At 36.9% G+C, this 23,595-nt stretch overlaps 1 protein-coding gene across 1 annotated transcript; it reads left to right on the top strand.

The window, feature by feature from the left end:
• Positions 1–909: 909 nt before the first annotated feature.
• LOC145270139 (uncharacterized) lies at positions 910–1,329 on the top strand. Its single transcript, XM_080125749.1, has one exon. The coding sequence runs from the start codon at positions 910–912 to the stop codon at positions 1,327–1,329; it is 420 nt and encodes a 139-aa protein (XP_079981875.1).
• The last annotated feature ends 22,266 nt before the right edge of the window (positions 1,330–23,595 follow it).

The following is a 23,595-nucleotide window of genomic DNA, read 5'->3' as shown; positions in this document are numbered from 1 at the left end:
TTTATTTCCCCTTAATTAGGAAGCTCGAAATGCATTTGACAGTCTAAAGCTAGATATTGAATCAGCGGTAATAAAAACTATCGACGAGAATGCTTCCCTTGAGTTGGAGACTGATGCCTCTGATTGTGCTCTTTCTGGAGTCCTCAACCAAAATGGTAGACCAGTCGTTTTTTTCTCATGAACTCTACACGGCTCTGAACTAAACCATCCAGCTGTTGAAAAGAAATGGCTGCCATTATAGAAGCAGTTAGATATTGGTGCCATTACCTCTTGAGGAAGCACTTCAAACTTATTACTGATCAGAAATCAGTAAAATTTGTTTATGACCAAAATCACCATAATCAAATAAAAAACGATAAATTGCTCCATTGGAGATTGGAGCTTTCATGCTTCAATTTCAACATTATCTATCGCCCTGGTGAGAATAATCTTGTAGATGACGCATTGACACGTGCTTCTTGCGCTACTGTGAATAGTAGCAACAACCTCCTCAATTTGAATCAATCCTTGTGCCATCCTGGGATTACAAGGCTGATGGTCTTCATAAGGAGTAGAAACGTCCCTTACTCTCTTGAGGATATTCGGCAGATGACAAAGGACTGTATTGTTTGCAACAAGTGCAAACCAAGATTTTTCCGCCATATTGATGGGCATTTAATCAACTCAACTCAACCTTTCGAGAGGTTGAACCTCGATTTTAAAAGACCCCTACCTTCATCTACCCCAAATAAGTATATGTTGGTATTATTTGATGAATACAGCTGCTTCCCATTTGTATACCTTTGTAAAGACACAAGTACCCAGAGTGTACTGCAATCTTGCTCCCACCTGTTTTCTATATTTGGCATGCCCAGCTAAGTTCATTCAGATAACGGGAGTTGTTTCAAGAGTGCTGAGTACAATAATTATATGCACAACAAAGGGATCTCCACCAGCTACAGCATCCCATATCACCTGCAGGGGAATGGTCAAGTGGAACGAATGAATGGAACAGTGTGGAAAACTATTTCATTAGCATTGGAAGACAAAGATTTGCCGACTGAACACTGGGAAGAGATTTTAGCAGACTCCCTCCATTCCATTCAGTCTTTAATATTCAACGCCACAAATGAGACGCCTCATGAGCGCCTGTTTAAACACCCAAAAAGATCAGTGGCCAGGACAGCGGTACCATCTTGGATGACCGAATCTGGTTTTGTTTTAGTGCGGAGACACAACCGGTTAACTAAATATGAACCTCTAGTTGATAAGGTTGAACTTCTAGATACTAACCCCCATTATGCCTTTGTTCGATCTAACGAGGGTAGGCAGATGACTTTGCCCCGTTGAAAGACTTCCAATTCACCGATCACCCACATGACTCGGAAAACTGGAATGATACACCAGCAGATCAGCAAGAGGAAAATTCACCCCCACCAGTAGAACCACCTGTTTTGCGACGGTCAGAACATAGTAGAAGACCACCAGATGAATTTGTGATTCTAGAGTTTAGTGAATCTTGATTAAATTTATTTTGCGCATCAGAACTATTAAATTGCACTCCTTGTGCTGGCTGAATTAGTGAGTTTTAACATTGCGAACCTGAACTATTAAACTACATTCCTTGCATTGGTTGTGATCAACCCACCTTCATACACTAATACTTGAATGAACTTTCCATCTACGGCAGGAATTTTCTAATTTAATGGAGGGAGAATGTTGTATTGTGTTTTGTATGGATACGAAACTTCCCAATAGCACTCTCCCTGACGAAGTGCTAGCTCTGTATACTACTCCAGTAGTGTCCGCGGTCCGCCATGTTACTTTATAGTGTTGACGTCGGACCTTATGTATCGTTCTTTTGTGCTAATAAAAACCTTATTTCAAGGGTATACAGTATTTTTTTTACTTACAACAGGACGCCATCTCATTGGAGAGAGTTCTAAGGGGTGCTGACGTCGTTTGTGTTCTGCGGTGTTCCCTGCCCGTCAGTAGTTTCCTTATACTGTGTCTAAAGTGTCATGTGACGAGGAAGGTTGCTAACTGTATCTTGATGAGCACTTTATCTTTTACCCATTGCTTGCCGACCTTCCAAGTCTGGGCATGGTGTAAGGTACGTATTTGACGGGGGCCTCTGCAGAATGAGGGGGGGGGGTCGCTGTTTTCTTTCAGAGTCCAACATCTCACAAGAGATTCAGTGCATCGTATTTTTTCAACTAGCGGTTAACTGACTCTCGAATTGGAGTGACGAAATAATGATCATTTCGCAACCTTTAAACTGGCCCCATCTCAAACCATCCAGCTAAAGTATGGTTGGAATTAAATTTTTCGGCATTTTGCGAAATGAAGTTTTTTTCCAACCAGATAAAGTAAACCTAAGCCTATGCATAGTGAATCTACTTAAGTATTAAACCAGGAGAAAATGGTGACTACAAGTATTTTACCAATATGCGATGTATGTGGATGTGAATGTCTTAATGGAGCCTCATTATCTAAGGGAATACGAGACTTATCACCAGATTCCTATTCGAACCAATAATTGGAATTTATTTGCAACTTCCACATGACTGACGGAACATTATTCACCGATATTTTGAATGGTTGAACTATCACCACAAAAGCATGAACTATTATTTCGATCCTACCAACAGTGTACTGTGCTGACTGCTGCTGCGGAGATGTGTGTCTGCTTTGTTGCTTATTAACATTATGCCAGTTAATGTTACATGACTCGAATGAATGGGTGCTGTTAACAGCTGGTTGCCGATATATATGCACCATACCATAATAAATATTAAAATAACGTTGATTTAAAAAATATTAAAATGACAATGAACAATTGAAATAACGTTAATTTAATAAACAATAAAAATAACGTTAATTTAATAAACAATTAAAATAACGTTGATTTAATAAACATTAAAATAACGTAGATTTAATAAACATTAAAATAACGTAGATTTAATAAACATTAAAATAACGTTAATTTAATAAACCTTAAAATAACGTAGATTTAATAAACATTAAAAATAACGTTAATTTAATAAACAAGTAAAATAACGTTAATTTAATAAACATTAAAATAACGTAGATGTAATAAACATTAAAATGTTGCGAGTTTGTCTCTGATGTATCGTTATTTTCATGGAAAGTGTTCAACTGAGCTTCAATCTATGGTCCCCCCCTCGCCAAACTTTCACAAGAAACACTCGTCTAGCTGTAAACACTATCAATAATTTCCCCCACTCTTTATCTGTGCCTAAACCTAAACGTAGATTCCATGAACAAAGCTTCTTTCTTAGAACTGCACGCCTGTGGAATTGTCTTCCGTTTTCCTGCTTTCCGGCTGACTACAATATGGTTTTGTTCAAGTCTAAAGTAAATAAGTTCTTGATGAGCCGTTCCATATAAGTTATTAAATTTACCAAATTTTCATTACTAATGATTACTATATTGACCAACTTCTACTGTACACTCTTTAACCCTTATCCTTGAGTGGCCTCTGGGCCTTGATAATGTGGTGATGCCTTTGTAAAAAAAAAAAAAAAAAAATAATGTTTATTTAATAAACAATTAAAATAACGTTGATTTGATAAACATTAAAATAACGTTAATTTAATAAACATTAAAATAACGTTGATTTAATAGACATTAAAATAACGTTAATTTAATAAACAATTAAAATAACGTTGATTTGATAAACATTAAAATAACGTTAATTTAATAAACATTAAAATAACGTAGATTTAATAAACATTAAAAATAACGTTAATTTAATAAACAATTAAAATAACGTTGATTTGATAAACATTAAAATAACCTTAATTTAATAAACATTAAAATAACGTAGATTTAATAAAAATTAAAATAACGTTAATTTAATAAACAATTAAAATAACGTTGATTTGATAAACATTAAAATAACGTTAATTTAATAAACATTAAAATAACGTTGATTTAATAGACATTAAAATAATGTTTATTTAATAAACAATTAAAATAACGTTGATTTGATAAACATTAAAATAACGTTAATTTAATAAACATTAAAATAACGTAGATTTAATAAACATTAAAAATAACGTTAATTTAATAAACAATTAAAATAACGTTGATTTGATAAACATTAAAATAACGTTAATTTAATAAACATTAAAATAACGTAGATTTAATAAACATTAAAATAACGTTAATTTAATAAACAATTAAAATAACGTTGATTCGATAAACATTAAAATAACGTTGATTTAATAAACATTAAAATAACGTTAATTTAATAAACAATTAAAATAACGTTGATTTAATAAACAATTAAAATAACGTTAATTTAATAAACAATTAAGATAACGTTAATTTAATAAACAATTAAAATAAGGTTGATTTAATAAACAATTAAAATAATGTTGATTTAATAAACAATTAAAATAAAGTTGATTTAATAAACAATTAAAATAACGTTAATTTAATAAACAATTAAAATAACGTTGATTTAATAAACATTAAAATAACGTTAATTTAATGAACATTAAAATAACGTAGATTTAATAAACATTAAAATAACGTTAATTTAATAAACAATTAAAATAACGTTCATTTGATAAACATTAAAATAACGTTAATTTAATAAACATTAAAATAACGTAGATTTAATAAACATTAAAAATAACGTTAATTTAATAAACAATTAAAATAACGTTGATTTGATAAACATTAAAATAACGTTAATTTAATAAACATTAAAATAACGTTGATTTAATAAACATTAAAATAACGTTAATTTAATAAACATTAAAATAACGTTGATTTGATAAACATTAAAATAACGTTGATTTAATAAACATTAAAATAACGTTGATTTGATAAACAATTAAAATAACGCAGATTTAATAAACAATTAAAATGACGTTGATTTAATAAACAATTAAAATAACGTTAATTTAATAAACAATTAAAATAACGTTAATTTAATGAACAATTAAAATGACGTTAATTTAATAAACAATTAAAATGACGTTAATTTAATAAACAATTAAAATGACGTTAATTTAATAAACAATTAAAATGACGTTAATTTAATAAACAATTAAAATGACGTTAATATAATAAACAATTAAAATGACGTTAATTTAATGAACAATAAAAATGACGTTAATTTAATGAACAATTAAAATGACGTTAATTTAATAACCAATTAAAATGACGTTAATTTAATAACCAAGTAAAATGCCGTTAATTTAATAAACAATTAAAATAACGTTAATTTAATAAACAATTAAAATGACGTTAATTTGAACAAAACAATTAAAATGACGTTAATTTAATAAACAATTAAAATGCCGTTAATTTAATAAACAATTAAAATGCCGTTAATTTAATAAACAATTTAAATAACGTTAATTTTATAAACAATTAAAATAACGTTAATTTTATAAACAATTTTGGTAAATGTTACCTCATGTTACAACATAACACTGACCATTCTTATTTAGTTTTTTAGTGGTATTTGAGGTTGCTGACAATGAATCTGAGGATCAAACCCATGTCAATTTACAATTTGCATGGTATGAACCCCTGAACACTGCAACTATCTTGCACCAATTTACTGCCTCCACTAACGCTGTTACAGGGAAGGGCTGTCCCCTTCTCATGTAAATAAGAAAAATATTAGATAAGTAAAAATGAGATTCGGATAAGCCAAGAATCGAACCCTGGAGGCAAAGTTAAGAAATGGAATGTTAAAAATTGTTAATTCTTTTAGAAATCGGAATATTAAAAATGTTAGTGACAGAATGAACAATGCAAATTAAATTATATTGTTTAAAAATAGGTTAGGTTAGAATTGAGGATTCTTTTGTTGTCAAAAGTGTGTTGGACAAACATATTTTAAGCCACATGAAATTGGTCACGTTTAAAAAATACTTCTGACGTCATAGACAAAGGACATTTCTCCATATTATGGGTTCTGATTTTAGTCAGAGCAAGAAGGTCAGCAAGAAAGCAAGTCAGTTGGTCAGTTAGAATCAGAGCCCCTTGGAGGTGAGGGTTGAGGAGTAAAACAATGTAGCCATACCATTTGAATTTCTGACGTCAATCGACTGGTCGATCAGATGAATAAGCAAGCATCATTTATATTTTGTAACTGTTGTCTTGTGTCACATCCTTCACGAACGAAAAAGGTACTGTGTTTACCATCAATAATAACAAACTCCTGTGTAAACCCTTCCACCATCATCATAAGTGAAGTATCGCCTCCTCTCTAATATGTGTTAAAAGAACTGATAAGTGTCTTCTCTCCCTCATCGTTATGTCTGTGTTACAGGTATCCCAATATATATGTGCCCCAATATGAACTCTGCGTCATCTCTTAAATATAAAACTCCTGCTACACAACAATGTTACGCGGTAGCGGTTGTTCTTACTGAAATGTATGTTCTTACGTGCACGTGCATAGTCACGTAACGTTTCACGAGTGCATGAATACATAGTGAATATTTGAAATTATAAGAAATATTTCTCATAAAATAAAACCTAGTTTTCATCTCATTTAATAGTAAAAATAATGCTATCAGTAAGCTTTCACAAGCATTTGTATGTATTTCGTTCTTTTTTGGTGGGATTATTCAATTATAGAACTTTTATGGTTTTTAACAGATGCTTCTGCAGTTTAATTAAATTTTTTTCCGTAATTAACGCCCAACCTCTAATGCAAACAGAATTTTTGTGAAATATTTAATGGTTCTTCTGCTCGGTTAATGCCGGCGCGTTACTTACGGAAAAACAGATAATTAAACTGCAGGAGCACCTGTCAAAAACTATACAAGTTCTATAATTAAATACAGTAATCGTGAAGAAAGAGAGAGCCTGTTTCCTCCGTTTGTGAAAAAATTAATTTTCAGCAAAGAATCAATGACCGCTCAGATCAAGAAGGGAGCAATGCACTTACCTTAGGTTGCGAAAGAATTGCCCCCTTCCGCGACATAACCATCTTGTAGTATCTTCGCCAGATGAAAGTGGAAAAGATTTACTTTCAATCGCCGGCAACTGAATCAGTTTGTGGTGAAGAAAAAAAGAGAGAAAAGACAAGGGAATCTCCCCTCTTATATAATGGAAGGATCAGATGATTAACTATCACGTGATCCGGAGCACAAAATAAAACTTTAAAAGGGTGAATAACAACAACAATTCTTCTTGATTAGTATTCAAGGTAAGTGCACGCCGATCCTTCTCTTCTCAAGCAATCATTAATCCTTTTTTTTCACACGATCCCCAAGAAAGAAAAAAAAAAGAAAATGCGTGGAAAAACAAAGGATATAAAGCCATGCAATTACTTAATATAGTTAACATATTAGTATTTTTTGTTTTATTATTTTTTTTTTTGGAGTCCCCAACTATTCTGGGAGGAGGCTAGGCCTACCTCGTCATCGTCTCTTAAGTGCACAATCCGTACAATACCACTTCTGCCTTTCCGGAGGTGGAGAAACAATTCCCACACACCTGAAGTGACACCAGTCATCACAGCCGTCACAACAGATCATATCCTGATCACCTTGCGGGGAACTGCACACACGACAAAGCCAAATCACCTCTTCTTCCTGGGAAGGAGTCAATTGAAGGGAAACTACACCATCGACCGATGCAGGGATGGACTGATCCTGACTCTCGCTGTTTAAAGAGAGCTCAAGTGGAAAGAGGTTCTTCAATGAGTGAATGTGTGTTGCATTGCCCCCCTGCCTTACCTTTGCAGACCTTACTACACCATCCTCACCATAAAACATTTCCAATATAATACCGAGAACCCAAAAGGGTCTTGGTTTAAGAGGACTTTTAACTAAAACGACATCTCCGACTTTAAGCCTGTTTCGGAAAGGCACCCTTGAACGGCCCAGGGGCTTCTCTCTGAGACTTAAGAGGTATTCATCATACCATAGCGCTCTGAACTTCTCCAGACACTGGTTTCGTACCTGCATGGTCCTGAGAAGCCTCTCTCGACTTGGAAGGAGGTGGCCAGAAAAATCTTCCTTATTTAAACTCAAAAGTAGTCCAGGACTCTTATTGGGCCTCAGAAACATGTTTGGAATTACTGCCTCCAGCTCAGTCTCCGTGGATTCTCGATAAGTTAGAGGGCGGTTGTTAATTGCCCTTTGTATATCCGATACTATGGTTAGTAACGTGAAATAATCTATCTCACCTCTACCAACCACCTTATGCAGACAATTTTTAATTGTCTGAATACTCCTCTCCCAGACACCTCCTACCCAAGGCGAAAATAGAGGGATAGGACAGAATTTAATCAGACACGAGCCAAACTTCTGTTGATAATCGTGGCTCAACATTAACCTCTTAAATAACCGCCCACCTCCTATGAAGGTCTTAGCATTGTCACAGTAAATGGCTGTTGGAACACCATGGAGGTTTGTAAAACGTACCAAAGCCTGCAAAAAGGACAACACGCTCATGTCTGGTACCACCTCAACATGTACAGCCCTGATACTGAGACAGGTGAAGATGAGTAGATACATCTTCACTACCTTAGCCCCTTCCTTAACCCAAAGGTGGCCCGTAAAATCTACTCCCATGTGTTTGAAGGGAACCTCCAGTTCAACACGTGAAGCAGACAAGCTGGCCACATTGGGGGGCAATACTTGTCTGGCATTGTACTTGCGGCACAGTGCACATGAAGCCAGGACTGTTTTTACTGCTTGTCTCCCCTTGGGGACCCAGTAACCACACCGTCTTAACTCTGCCAGAGTGGATGCAACCCCCAAGTGTTGACACCTTGTATGTGCATCCATTATTATAAACTGAGTTACTGGGTGATCTTTTGCTAACAGAACAGGGTGTTTAACTTCCGGGTCGAAATGGAGAGACCTTGCAATTCTGCCACCTGACCTGATAAGACCCTCACCATCAATGAACAGGTCGAGATCACGCACCAAACCCGGAACTGTCCTACCTGAGGAATCCCGCAGGAATGCTAGTTCCTCAGCATATCTCTGGCACTGCATCGTTTTCATCAGCAGAATGGCTGCAAGCCTTTCCGTGTCATCTTCTAACCGACGCAGCCAATGGATGAATCTGAGGACCAAGGAAGTCAGTCTCAATAGCTTGGTAAAGGAAGAAAATCTTTTGAGAGGAAGAACTGAAGGTGGTTCCTCTCCCTATAGGATGACAGCATTCCAAGAAGAACGGGCCCCCACTTGGCTGTGCTGGCTGAGGCATGGCAACTGCTGTGCAGCCCATGGACTGATCCCGCTATTTAACCAATCCGGACCAGTACACCAGAATTGAAGGCAAGCCTTGAACCTTTTCAAAGTTAACCCCCTAGTGATCAAATTGGCAGGATTCTCAGTTGTTGAGACATAACGAAATGAGGGCGAGAAACCTAGTGTGGCTTCCAACTCAGCACTCATCTGTTGGATGTCCTTCAGTCTATTCCGGGCAAAGAGGTTTCTGCTTAAAATTGTTCCGGAAATCAGCCAAGAGAGGACCACCTGCGAATCTGTGGCTACATGAATCTCAGAGGGAGAGAACCCTCCAAAATTCCTCAACAAAGTAGGCAGGCACTGGAGAGGCAAAAACACGGCCATAAGTTCTAAGGTGGGTAGAGTTTTCTTTTTCAAGGGAGCCACCCTAGCTTTTGCAAACACCAGACCAGATTGGCAATTTTGCACTACATATGCTGCGAAGCCATATGCCTCTGGAGATGCATCGCAGAAAAGAAAAAGTTTGCCAGCCTCATTCTCGCTGAGTGCTTTTCTGGGGAGGGAGACGGTTTCCAGCTCAGAGAGATCAAGGGAAAGCTTCCACCATAAGGACAAGTATTCCGGTGAGACCGTTACATCCCATCCCAATCCCTTATTCCAAAGTTCACTTAACAAAATACGGCCGGTAGGCACAATGATAACGGGTCATAGACTCTAGCTGTCTCGCTAAGGATCCATCTCTTTGTAACGGCACTAGAGTCGCACTTAACAGCTGCTACACAAAAAATGTCTGAGAAAGGACAGTATCTATATCCGAGCACCTTCTCCCATTTGTTGCCATGGTCACTCAGGGAACCATGCTCCTGCATTTTGTTTCGAATCGCCACATGGTTAGAATTACAGGACTGCAGTTCGAATCCTCCCTGACGCAATCGTTCCCGGGTGAGTGTATATAATCGGCACAGTTCATCGGGATCATCGTGCGGCATAACCAAATTATCCACGTAAAACCGGTTCTCCATCATGGATCTACAATTATCCATGGGAAACTGCGCTGCATGGTATTTAAGGACATAATTTAATATAAATGGACTAGCAGCATACCCAAAAATAATTGTGTTGTATCTGAAGCAGCGTAGGCGACCTCCTTCTTTTAGGAAAAAACAGAACTTATTCCTGTCCGATTCAAGCTTCAGGCGGATCATTAAGAAGGCCTTCTTAATATCTGCTAACACGACGTGCTTATTAGCACGAAAGGTAAGTAACAAATCTAGTAGGTCACTAGTAAGATTTATTCCCTGGTAGATCCTGTTCTTGCTGATGGAAAACCTTCAAATATTCATGATAAAGTTGCCTCTTCTCCAATCTCTGCACGACACGTTCCAATATTCGCAGAGCCACTGCATGGTTGGAAGGAACACAAGAGATCTTATCGTCCTCCCATGGCAACTGAACGTAATATTTGTTATCCTTAAATGAAATAGACTGTCGAAAGAGAGCAATCTTCTGTTCATCATAATTAGACAGTTCCTGTTCCTCAATACCCAGTGACTCCACATTGAAATCTTCTCCAAACCCCTTTGTACATCACTTTCAGAGAAGAAATCCTTTAGAGGGTCTTCATAGGTGCCCTGAGACTCCAGCACAAAACATAGGTGAGATGGGTTGACCTCAGCAGTCGACGCAAGTACAGCATCGAAGGTAAGGCATTCTGAGTTCTTGTCCACAGAATGGTCAGTATGTAAAAACTGCTTCACCTCATCGAAGGGGACGAGTCCTATTGGTGTCACAAAGGCTTGTCCAAGCAAACAAGGAACCAATTGAAGGCTCCCTAAATGTTGAATAACATCCAGCCCAATTATTCCATGAATTGGAATAAAATTTGTGCCTCTGTTAAATCTGGCGGCTAAGGGACATTTCAGGCGTTCAAATTCATTTAAAATAAAGTCCAGATTCTCAATGTGTACCGAAATATCAATATTTTTGTGTACCAACACCGTCAGGGAAAATGGACAACAGGATCCAATGCTAGCCTCCAATGCTACCTCTTTAAAACGCCTGTCGCAATCTCCAAGGATGGTAGTCAGCCTAATTTCACAATCATGTCCCATGGACTCCAAGTGACCGAGGGGGTCCAAGACCTAACTGGACAAATAAGTCCGTCCACTGCCTGTGTCCAATAGACAGTTGACGGAAACACTTTTATCACCCCTACCAAAGGTAACACACAAAACAGGGGGAAGGCTCGAGAATTTTCCACCGCAAATGCTATAGGCGGAGTTGGACTGAATAGAGGAATCTCTCCATGAAGTACCGAATCTAGGTCCTGAAGGTACATTCCCTAAGGCCCCCCGCATAGTGTTACAAGCCGAGACAGTGATCTTATCCCCCTTAATAAGGAGACGTTTAACAGCTTCCTTAGTATCTCTCAGAATTGATGACAAGGTGGGGATTTTTCTACCTGAAATTAATATCAATTCCCCTTTGACCTCCTTGGGAAATTTTGCAAAGAGAATTTTGGCTATAAGTCGAGCCCCAGAAGAAAGGTCGTTTGAAAACGAGCAGTCGAAGTAGCCCTCCAACTCAGCCAATAGGGAGGCTACTTTGGATATGTAGTTAGCCAGGGCAGTAACGGATCTGTCCTGTTTACAGGAAAATCTAATATGTCTTGGAAGATGTTATCTATTATTTCATCTTCATCGAAGTACTCGCTCCTTAGGACCGAAAGAGCCACCTTATAATTTCTGTTGCTGATGGAAAGATGATTAATCAACAACAGGGGTTGGCCAGACAGTGAACACTTCAAAAAATTCAGTCTTTTGGCATCATTGGCCATGCCAGCTACACAATTCTCAAAACGCGACAAGAATTCCTTGAAGCTCATAGGGTTAGATTGCATGTCCAATCCATCAAAGGTGGGTCCCGTGATCTGAATTTGAGGTGGTTTTACAGTAAATGAGGCCCCAACTCTTCCAACTTCTGGGGAACATGGAAGACTCAGAGAGTCCATGGCCACTGGGAGGAGCTTTAATTCAAGATGTTCTAATTCTCTTCGGAATCTCAGGGTGTGTGCAAGAGACTCCCTCTCAATTTGAATCCAATCCTCTTCCTCAGAAGATTGAAGTTGGATTTTACTAACACATATGTCTACTTCAGTCAAATATTCCTCCACCGATGTCTGCAGTGCAGAGAAGGATTTAACAGAGAGTTCATCCTCCAGATCGTTCGGATTTTAGTCCAAAGAAGAGAAATTCTCTTCCTTAAATCTGGTTGACTCACATCCATGTTAGTATGGGGTTTCTTTTGCAAATATGTGAAAAAATTAATTTCCAGCAAAGAATCAATGACCGCTCAGATCAAGAAGGGAGCAATGCACTTACCTTAGGTTGCGAAAGAATTGCCCCCTTCCGCGACATAACTGTCTTGTAGTATCTTCGCCAGACGAAAGTGGAAAAGATTTACTTTCAATCGCCGGCAACTGAATCAATTTGTTGTGAAGAAAAACAGAGAGACAAGACAAGGGAATCTCCCCTCTTATATAATGGAAGGATCAGATGATTAACTATCACGTGATCCGGAGCACAAAATAAAACTTTAAAAGGGTGAACAACAACAACAACAACAATTCTTCTTGATTAGTATTCAAGGTAAGTGCACGCCGATCCTTCTCTTCTCGAGCAATCATTAATCCTTTTTTTCACACGTTTGACTATAAGTGGTGTTACTGTCTGTCCACCCAGTTACGGAAGCACAAAATGTATATAATGGCACCCTTGAAATAAAAAGAAATGTTTTTGTTATATTTTAATTTTAAACATGTTTTTTTTTGTTTTTTTGCAAACATATTTAGTTTTTTTGTTTTTGCAAAAACATATTTAAGTTTTATTTTTCCAAACTTTTACGCTTTGTTGCTTGTTTATTTTCAAACATTTACGTTTTTTTTTGTTTGTTTGTTTTTACGGGGTTTATTTTTTTGCAAGCATAAACTAAATGTTTTTGCTATATTTTTCTTTTACACATATTTATGGGTACAACCGTTTTTCCGCAAGTATTTTTTACGCTCTTATAATAAAAAAAAATCAACGTTTTTTTCTTTTATCTTTTTTTCTTAATTTTTCTGCACTTATTTTACCTTTTCCGCGAGTATATATTTGGAAAAGGATATTGTAAAACCTGAACCTTACTTGAAACTACTATTAAAAAAATGTGTTTGGAAAAACAAAAAAGAAACGTAAATGTTTCCACAACAAACAACAAAAAATAAATATGAAAAACGAAAAAAAAAAAACGTAAATGTTTGAAAATAAACAAGCAAAAAAACGTACATATGTTTGAAAAAAAAAACAAAACTTAAATATGCTTGCAAAAAAAAAAAAAAAACGTTTAAAATTAAAATATAACAAAAACATTTATTTTATTTCAAGGGTGCCATTATATACATTTTGTGCTTCCGTAACTGGGTGGACAGACAGTAACGCCACCTGTAGTCAAACGGAGGAAACAGGCTCTCTCTCTCTCTCTCTCTCTCTCTCTCTCTCTTCACGATTACCTTAAATTACTTCCTCCGAAAAAGAATGAAAAACATAAAAATGTTTTTCTAAACCGCTCGTGGAAGCTTAACTTTTTAGATCAATTAAAAAGCATTAAAAACTATGTAACAACACAAAAAATGAAACATATATATATATATATATATATATATATATATATATATATATATATATATATATATATATATATATATATGAAAACTTTCTTGGTATTTCGAATGTCTGATAAAGATTCCTCCGCGATGTGATAAGTCACTTTAATACGCGCGTGAACTCATCAAGTAAGAAAACACTAGTGTTAACGAAAGCAGTAAAATGACGCAAAATAGTCCCAGGATCCAGAGATTAATACCAAGCAGACGGTAAATTTTCGACGGGTTTGATTATTGGATTCGTTAGCAGCAAGCAACCTCGAATACTTAAAAAAAAAAAAAGAAAGAAAAAAAGAAAGAAAAAGTGGTCAGTGTTCTGTTGTAGCGTAAGGTAACATTTACCAAAATTAAAAATAAAATAAATTCCAAAAGTTATTTAATTTAAATTTTTTTTTTTTAACATAATCCTGATTCATATAAAACATGGTTGGTTTTGCATTTAAAAAAAAAAAAAAAAAAAGGGTCCGTCTTTTTCTTTTAAAATAATATTATTAATTTAATAATTATTAACAATAAAATCACAATTTTTAATTTAACACAATACCTAACAAAAAATAAAAACAAACCTTGAAATCACATTGAATGAAAATAATTATATTAATTTTCTGCGAACTTATTTTCCAGGTCGCCATCTTAAATTTAGATTTTCATCCGTGAAACTCATCTCGTTCTAATTAACGCATCTTTTATTCGTTTCTTTGTTGAAAGCCAATTGTCAAACAAATAGTAAGTATTACTTGAATTTAATTGCTTTTTTGTAGTTCTTTTTTACAACATGGATGCGTCCCAACCATTATGTTTCTCTTTGGTTTGCATAAACATGAAGAATTTTAATTTTACCGAATTGTCTCTAATCGTGGATTTTTTTTAGTTAATTTTAAAGCTTCTTTTTTTCTTTCTTTTTTATTTTGCCAGTGCCCTACAAACAATTACCTAATCTAAAATCTAACGGCCCTAAACATTAAAATAATAATAATAATAAATAAATAAATAAAATAAAAGAGTTTTGAATCCCATCCCCTGCCCGCGCTACTTTAAACATTTCGCACGCATACAAAGAAATATATAAATACTCATATTACTAGATGTTAAGGAAATTTTAGGGTACTTGTTAACTTTTGCTACCGTACTGAAATATGTATTAAAAAAAAAAATGTGTGTGCATATATATATATATATATATATATAGAGAGAGAGAGATTAGGTACGGGCAACAATAGAGGGACGTAGTTTTGAAAGCCGATTTATCATATTTTTTTTGTAGGTTTCCGACTACCTTTTGATTGCATTTGAAAGATTAAAGACTAAAGTAAATTTCCTAAAGGAAAAAAAAATATTTGTACACGTGAAAAAAAAGTTATGAAAAATGTTTTCTTGGCGAGCTAATCAATTCAGCTAAATTTGGGAGTTAAATAAATTCATTGTAAAAATCATTTAAAATATGAATATTAGTTTTCTGGGTCTATTTCAAAGACAATTAGTAAAGTCCTAAGATATTAATTAATTAAAAAAACACATTGTTTATACAAAATACAGCTTGATTAGTCCTCCAAAAGCAAGTATTTATGCCGTTCGCAACCGATAACGCATTGTAAACACGAATATACGGAAGGCCAAAATTTCAGCCAATCAAAACGCTGTTTCAAAATAAAGTCATGATAGTAAAAGGAGGTAGGGGTGTCAGATTCCCCCCCCCCAGACGGTCACCCGTACATTCCTATTCTGAACGTTTGTATCAATTTTTATCATTTTTTAATTTAATTATTTTTTATGTTCCTGTTTTTAAATTATTATTTTTTTTTTAATTATTGTTCGAGATTATATAAAAATTATGTTATGCCGAAAGTTTCACATTCTTGCGAGCAAGGTAATTATTAAAATCTTGCATATAAAAATTATGCGAAATCCGTAATTAAAAAAAAAATATATATTTTTGCTATTAATTTTTTTTTGTGTGTGAAAATATTCAATAAACAATGCTTAATTCAATCGGTAGTTCGAGAAATTCATTTTTCTTTGAGTTATATCGAATTCATTAATACAGACTTTAGGGCTTTTTTTCGTAATATTCCTGTAAAAATTATTTTATTTTATTGTTACAAATTACGATGCGTAATTTATATAAAAAAAGCAAAAATAAATTCTTGCGTTTTTTATTTACTACTGAAAACCATAACTTTAGTAAAAAGGTATTTTTTGTTTAAACAAAATAATACATTTCCACTAAGATTAAAATAAAAATAATTAGTTCATTATATCATTATTTGATAAATACTAAAAGTTTCATTAAAATTGGTTTATTCCCTGATTTTTGGTGAATTTTGAAGTATGGGGAGGGGTCAAAATGTTTATACATTTTGAGCATCGGCATTCATTTTGCACGTGCCTAATATATATAAAGAGGGGTGATGCTTATGTTGGGCGAGTCCATCTGTCAGGGGATAAAGGAACCAACATGAGTAAGACATGGCAATGGTATTCGTGTCAAAGGGGTAGGAGGATGGTAGGAGGTAATTAAAACCTTAAAAATATGTTCTTTCGAATTTTAGTTATCGTGGCGACTAGACCAGGCTGTTTGCCTTGTTCCGGAAAATATTTCTCATGCTGTTGTTACTAGATCCGGTTGAGGGGGGGGTCGCTAAAAGAGTATTTCTTTTTTTGCAACCCTGATGTTTGCCTGTTCGCCATTGAAAGTCACCCTTTGGCCCATTTTTTTTTTTTTTTCTGGCACATTGCAAAAAAGAAATTTATTTCTTCCCTTTTTTTTTTTTTGATGACCTTTCCGTTATTGAGTTCCTCAGCATGGAGGTTCCCAGAGAACAGAAACTTCACCGAATGACTGGCCTAAAGGTCAAAGTGGAGGAATAAACATGAGAGGGTCACTATCCCCAAGGCACAGCTGTACCATGGGGATAGAGTGATCCCTTATGTTTATTCCGTTTTCCGAAAGGATATTCTGGAGTATATCCATGAGATGGAAGTTTGCATCACCAAGATTGAAGCAGATGTTCTGGAGACTGAAGTTAGTTGGGCCTCACAACTCACAGAATATCACATGGAGCTGGGGGGACTGGATGATTCCTTTGCTGCACCAACTGCCAGTTCCATCTTGAATACAACTTCTACATCTATGCCAGGAAGAAGTTCAGCTTCCTTCGTGGTTAAGCCTCCACAAATTCAAATCACTGGACTCACATTTGGTGGTTTTGAAATGGCCACTGATCACATGAGTTTCCAGAATTTCTTGTCTAGATTCGAAAACTGTGTAGTGAATATTTTTATTTTTTATTTTTTATTACATTTTCACCCCAAACAAGGCACATTGCCACTTCGTTGTAGGGGGCTACTATCAGGGATATATGCATCAGGGGTACTGTGTAGGGAGTTGGGCAGCAAGCTATCAGTACATGTTACACTTGAACTTCTGCATGTCAGTACAGTTGGGGAAACAGAGACCCGGAAGGGAATTCCAAAGTCTAGCTGTCCTGGGGAAGAAACTACTCTCTTACATCTAGGGATCTCTACTGTGTAGGGGTGGGATTTAGCTGCTTGTCGGGTTTGTCGAGGGGGCACAAGTGCTTGCAGTTCGTCAGAGCATTCACCGTTAAAGTACTTGTAGAACAGGCAGAGGGATGCAGCGTTTCATCGATAGGACAGAGGCTGAAGTTTAGATGACGGTTCAGGACCTATCAGATTGGCAACTCTCTTTTGAACCTTATCTAGGAGCAAGAGTCTAGTGGCAGATGCACCAGCTCAAATATGGCAACAATACTCCATACATGGGTGAATGGTGGCCTTATAGAAGTATAGGATACTTTCGGGCATTAGTATCTTTCTAGCACGGTAGAGAGAACCTACCTTCTTCACAATGGTCTTGGTGATACTCTCAATGTAATTGTTCCAACTCATGTTTCCTGTGAGCGTTAGGCCGAGGAGTTTAAAAGATGTACTTTCAGATAAAGAGTCATTGGCCATTGCTATTCGTGGTAGAGAAGGTTTCTTGTAATTATTGAAGGAAACGAGTTTAGTCTTGGCAGCATTGAATGTGACCATCCATTTATGTCCCCATTCCACTATAGATTGGAGGTCATCCTCTAGTGTTTCTGCCATGTCTATGGGTATGACCAATGACGCTGACCGTTTAAACTTTTTAAGGTGCAGAGAGAGTATTGCGACTAATCAGCAACCTAAGTTGCACAAACGTGAATTATCAACACACACTTTCCAGTTAAAGGGGGAAAGATTGGGCTGTTAGGGCGATGCATACCATCATTATCTTCCATATTGGAGTTTATAGGACAGGCTATTAAACGACTGCGCATCAAGGGAGGTGCTTCTACCAGTTCCACATTCAACGCTGGGCAGAGTTCTTCTCAGGGATGAGCACAGAGTCTTAAGACTATGTTTTCCTTTCGTATAGATACCAGCCTCCAAACTTTGCCTGGATATTCTTTTGAAGCTTGCCCACCATTCTGTGTGTTACCTTTATCAGGGAAAGGAAGTCTGTTGCAGTTAATTGTCTCGTGGACACAGGCAGTGGGTGGGTGTGCTTGTCTGCTGATATGCTGCACTTCTTGGGCTTGATAGAAATAATTGGTGTGGATTGCCATCTTAGATTGTCAACCCTTCTTGGTGAATGTGACCAGAGTTTCAGAGAAGTGGTTCTGGAAATTGGTTCAGGTACCAGAAACACAGTGATGTCACCTATTTTGGTAGCTGAGCTGATGGATCTATCAGTTTGATTGCCAAACTTGGAACACTTGCTGAGTGTATTCCAGAATGCTAAGTATTTCTCGGCTGGAAAATTGACTCCGACTCCTTCTCAATCAAGCGAATCATCAGATTAGACCTCCTGCACGAATTGGGTCCCTTTCAACTTGTTCCCTGCCGGAAGGGTTGGGTTTTTTTTATTCCAGCAGGTATCGTTCCCATTGGAACCATAGAATCTTTCTTCTCTAAGGACTGAATCCCCCACGAGGTGGCACATCTATCATTTAATTTTGTAATTGAGCAGACTCCTCAAGTTAATTCCTCTCACTTGTGTTTCATTCTCGAGAGACAACCCACTTATTTTGACTCCTTGGCAGAGTTCTTCCCTAACAGTGAGGTGCAGAAGAGATTGGAACAAATGTTCAACATGGAGTCACTTGAGATATACGATGAAAATGCCTTCTCAGATCATGAACAGTTAAGGCATTTTCCAGATGCCATAGAGTTCAGGGATGGTGCTTACTATGTGGAGCTTCCCTGGGATGCTGACAAGTTAGCCAGAGTTCCATCCAATCATGTGTGTCCTTGCGTATATTGGACTGGGTGGCTAAGAACTTCATAAAAAAATATGTACCAAAACTATTTGGAAGTGTTCCAACAAGAAAAAGATGGCATAATTTAGATCCCCCCCCCCATGAATTTGGAAAATATGTGTGGATACTGCATCAACCTGTTGTTATGATCAATCCAACAGCTACTATGAAGATTCGTCCTGTATTTAACTGCAGCTTAAAAACCAGTAATGGAATATCCTTAAATGAAACTGCTTACTCTGGCATCAACCTCACAGGGGACATGTTGAATTTATTAATGAGCTTCAGATTTAACAATTGTATTCTGCTGGCGGACATCTGCAAGTCATTTTTAATGATTCATCTCCGGCTAAAAGCAGACAAAAACAGGTTCTGTTTTTTCCTCAAAGATGGAGTTCATCTTTGCTGTTTTCAATATTCAACATTGATTTTCAGATTCACTGTTTTCAATATTCAACATTGATTTTCAGATTCACTGGCAGCCCATTCATACTGAGTTATGTACTTAAACTTCATGCAGCCCAATACCCATTAGATGATAATCGCAGGATGATGGATGACCGATTTTATATGGACAACCTTGTTGCATCAGAAGCAGATCCACATAAACTGGCTGAGTTGTACTCTCTGACAAAGAAATGTTTGCTAGAGGGAGGATTCATCATCCAGTCCTGCAACACAAATATTGATGCCCTCCGAGAAAATAATGGATGGTTTGCTGAGCGTAAAAGGAGGGTACTGGGGTATCAATACAACCCCATTTTGGAGAAAATTTTTGCAAATGAGTTCAGTGTGACACTGATGCTTCAACAAAGAGAAGGATCCTGTCTGAAATTGCAAGGATTTTCAATCCAATGTCTCTCTGTCTACCTGTTACAGTCCAGAGCCATGTGCTTATGAGGACTATGTGGAAGAAGGATTTTGACTGGGATGATCCTCTTCCTCCTGAGATTTTGAGTTTCTGGAGGGAACTTGCTAAGAACCTGTCAGGGTTAAGTGATCTTCATTTTGATTGACAGCCCTTGTTGCAGGACAACCCAGTGACATGTATGTCTTTTGCGATGCTTCTAAGGAAGCATATGGATTTGCTGCATATGTTGTTCAAAACCAGCGATCTTGCTTGCTGTTTGCTAATGTAAAGGTTGCACGAATGAAGGAGAAAACTCTGCCTGGGTTAGAGTAATTGACAGTCTATCGTGCCCTAAAATGTCTGCCAACGATCCTAAATAATTGTGAATGAGTTATCCCTACAAATTTATTTGTGGCCACTGATGCACAGGTGCTATTGTCTTGGCTGCTTTCCCAATCCATGGCCAACAAGAATATTTTTGCTAAGAACAGGTTGAAGAACATCCTGCAAATGAGTCTGGAGTTACAATCCCAGTATGGTCTGAAGCTTCTTTTTAAGTATGTAACCACTACTCAAAATCCAGCAGATTTGATCACCAAAGGATTGACGTTTAGGAAGTTCCCATCCAACTTTGCATTTTGGTGCGCTGGGCTTTCTTGGCTATATCCATCAGTAGCCAGCACAAGAATTGCCATGTCTAAATGAACATTGCAGCAGATTGCTTATAATACAGTAAACTGATTTTAGTCTTGAATAAGGAGTACCCTTTCATCATACCTATTCATAGATTCTCAAAATTCTCTCGTCTGTTGAGGGTCATCTCAATGGTGTTCAAATTCATTGCCATCAAATTGGGATGAGTATGGGACAACAATTCAATACTTGATGAAGACTCTATAGAAGCAAGAATTCCCAACAGATATTGAGCCTATGGGGAAATGAGAACCTATTCGAGTTCATGCCTTGGACCTTTTTTGGATTCTGATGGACTATTCCGATCAGGAGGAAGAATTGATCAATCATCGCATTTCACTTATGAAATCAAGAATCCCACTTTGATCGGAAAATATCATCCGATTACCAGACTGTCATGCGAGATGTTCCCATTTGGGAACTGGATCAACTTTAGCTGAGTTGAGGCAAAGTGGCTACTTGGTTCCCCAGGAAAGACAGGCAGTAAACAAAGTTCTAGTTTCATGCGCTAAATGCAAGCGATACAATTCCAGACCTGTTCTGCCAAATTCTGTGGCTAGCCTACTGACTCTTCATGCAGATTTTGAAGTGCCTTACTAACATACAGGAGTTGATTTCACTGTTAGGCTAGGTCGATTTTTCACTTTTTTAAAAAATCAACTCGACTAGCCCCAGGAAAGTTGTGTGTATACCTAATACTCATACAAAAAATTAGATCTCTTACTTGCACCGTTATTTGAGGAAATAATATTAAAGATTATCTACATAAACAAATTGAAAATTCTTTGTTTTTTTATATATTTTCCCTATAAATTGGTAAGAAAAATTATTATTTTAAATATTTAAACCCAAAAATGTTATTTCTGTTTCATTATCTTTACATGCAGATTCCCATTAATGAAAACAACACAATGCGTACACGTGGTTTACAGGCATCTTATTTTATTCTCGCGCCATGATCTCCAATACAGGTCCGTCACCACCAAGGGACATTACTCTAGCGGTGTAACCTGAGATTAGTTCCTCATACAATATCTTCCCCCTTTTAAGACAACAACAAAGAAAAAAGATCCACTAACAAAAAACACAAAATAACAAAAATACAAAAAAGATCCACTAACAAAAACACAAAATAACTAAAATACAAAAACAAAACAATGCTTTGTCCTTGTGACCTAGGCTTTCACTGGGTTGACTACTCTCCGGCCTAACAGGGATTATTCTGCCCTTTTCACTTGGACTCAATTAGTTCGTATAGTCTTTGAATCTAGCCGGATTCCTTACTAGTCTTCCTGAACGTGTCATCCTCATTCCTTCAGTATTTTGGTTTGCTGGGGATGGTGTCGCCGGCTTCATTCCTTCTCTTCTATTACTTTCGAGCCGAGGTGTTTGCGAATTACAAACCCCTTCTGTACTTGGCAGTCCAGTTATTGGTGCCTCCTCCCTAGGCCTTTGGTATGACTGAGGGATCAATGATGGTGATGGGAGTGCTTCTGCTGTTTTTTTAAAATCCACCCTATTACGTCGGAGCAACTCCCCATCAACTTTGACATGGTATGACCTCTCATCCAGTCTCTGCCACATAACTGCCTTCGTCCACTCTCGCTGACCTTTTACGTGTGGTTTAATACGTACCACATCTCCATGTTGCACTGGCTGAAGTGGTTTTACTTTCCGGTTGAAAAAAATGCTTTTGCTTTCTGCTGTCCCACTTAACTGTTTTGCTTAGATTTTTGTGTAGTTCTGGTCTGAGTAGGTCCTCTCCGGTTGGAAGAGGTGTCTTTGTTCTTCTTGACATTAACTTCTGCGCAGGTGATAAGTGACCCTTGGCTGTCATATTCCTGTGATCCAGCATCGCTAGGTATGGATCCGCCTTATCTTCCATTGATTCCTGGAAAAGGTTCTTTGTCATCTTTACAGCAGATTCTACTTTTCCATTTGCCTTGCTATCGTAAGGACTGACTGGTGTATGTGCAAAACACCACTTTCTTGCAAAGGTGGAGAATTCTTGACTACTAAACTGTGGTCCATTATCAGTGACCACCTGATCTGGTATCCCATGTCGTGCAAAATGCTGCTTAAGCTTAGTAATCACCGTTCTAGCTTGTGTAGTCGGGAGATGGTCAATTTCCCAGAAATTACTCATATAATCAACGGTGCAGGGATAGTCCCTATCTGCAAAGCTAAAGAGATCTACTCCTACTTTTGCTCAGGGTCTATCTGGAATTTCATGAACCATTAACGGCTCTGCAGGATTGGCTACCTCATATTTCCTGCACGTTGGGCATTTTGAGACAAAGTCTCTGATGTCACTATTCATATTTGGCCAGTACAAGCATTCTCTTGCTCTTCTGCAGCATCCTTCGACCCCTAGGTGTGTGGAATGGAATTTTTCTTTTAACACTGCTCACTGTGTTGCTGGTACTACGACTCGGTTTTCTCTGAATATTAATCCATTTTGTACCGTCATTTCATTCCGCATGCTGAAATATGGTCTCACCTCTGGGCCAAGATGTACTTTGTCTTCTGGCCATCCTTCCACAATTACTTGCTGTGACATCTACGTACATCTGTCTTCTTTTGTGGCTGAGCGCAATTCGAGCAACCTTCCCTCTGTCACTGGAATATATTCTGTTTCCTGGACATCATCATCGATACATTCATTGCTCATCCATGAATGTATGCCCTTGATAATGTGTCTGCTATGAACATCTTCTTACCAGGATGGTATAAAACAATCACATTGTAAACTTGCAACCGCATTAACATATTTTGCAGTCGCTTTGGGCATTTCCCCAATTCCTTTTTCATTATTGCTTCTAATGGTTTATGATCAGTCAGTACTGTAACCTGTTGACCAAATTT

This window comes from Euprymna scolopes, chromosome 46 (genome assembly GCF_053919585.1).
Source record: "Euprymna scolopes isolate OS-2025 chromosome 46, ASM5391958v1, whole genome shotgun sequence".
NCBI classification, from domain to species: Eukaryota; Metazoa; Mollusca; class Cephalopoda; order Sepiida; family Sepiolidae; genus Euprymna; species Euprymna scolopes.
Note: the sequence above shows the minus strand (reverse complement) of the source record. Positions and strands in the feature narration are given on the sequence as shown.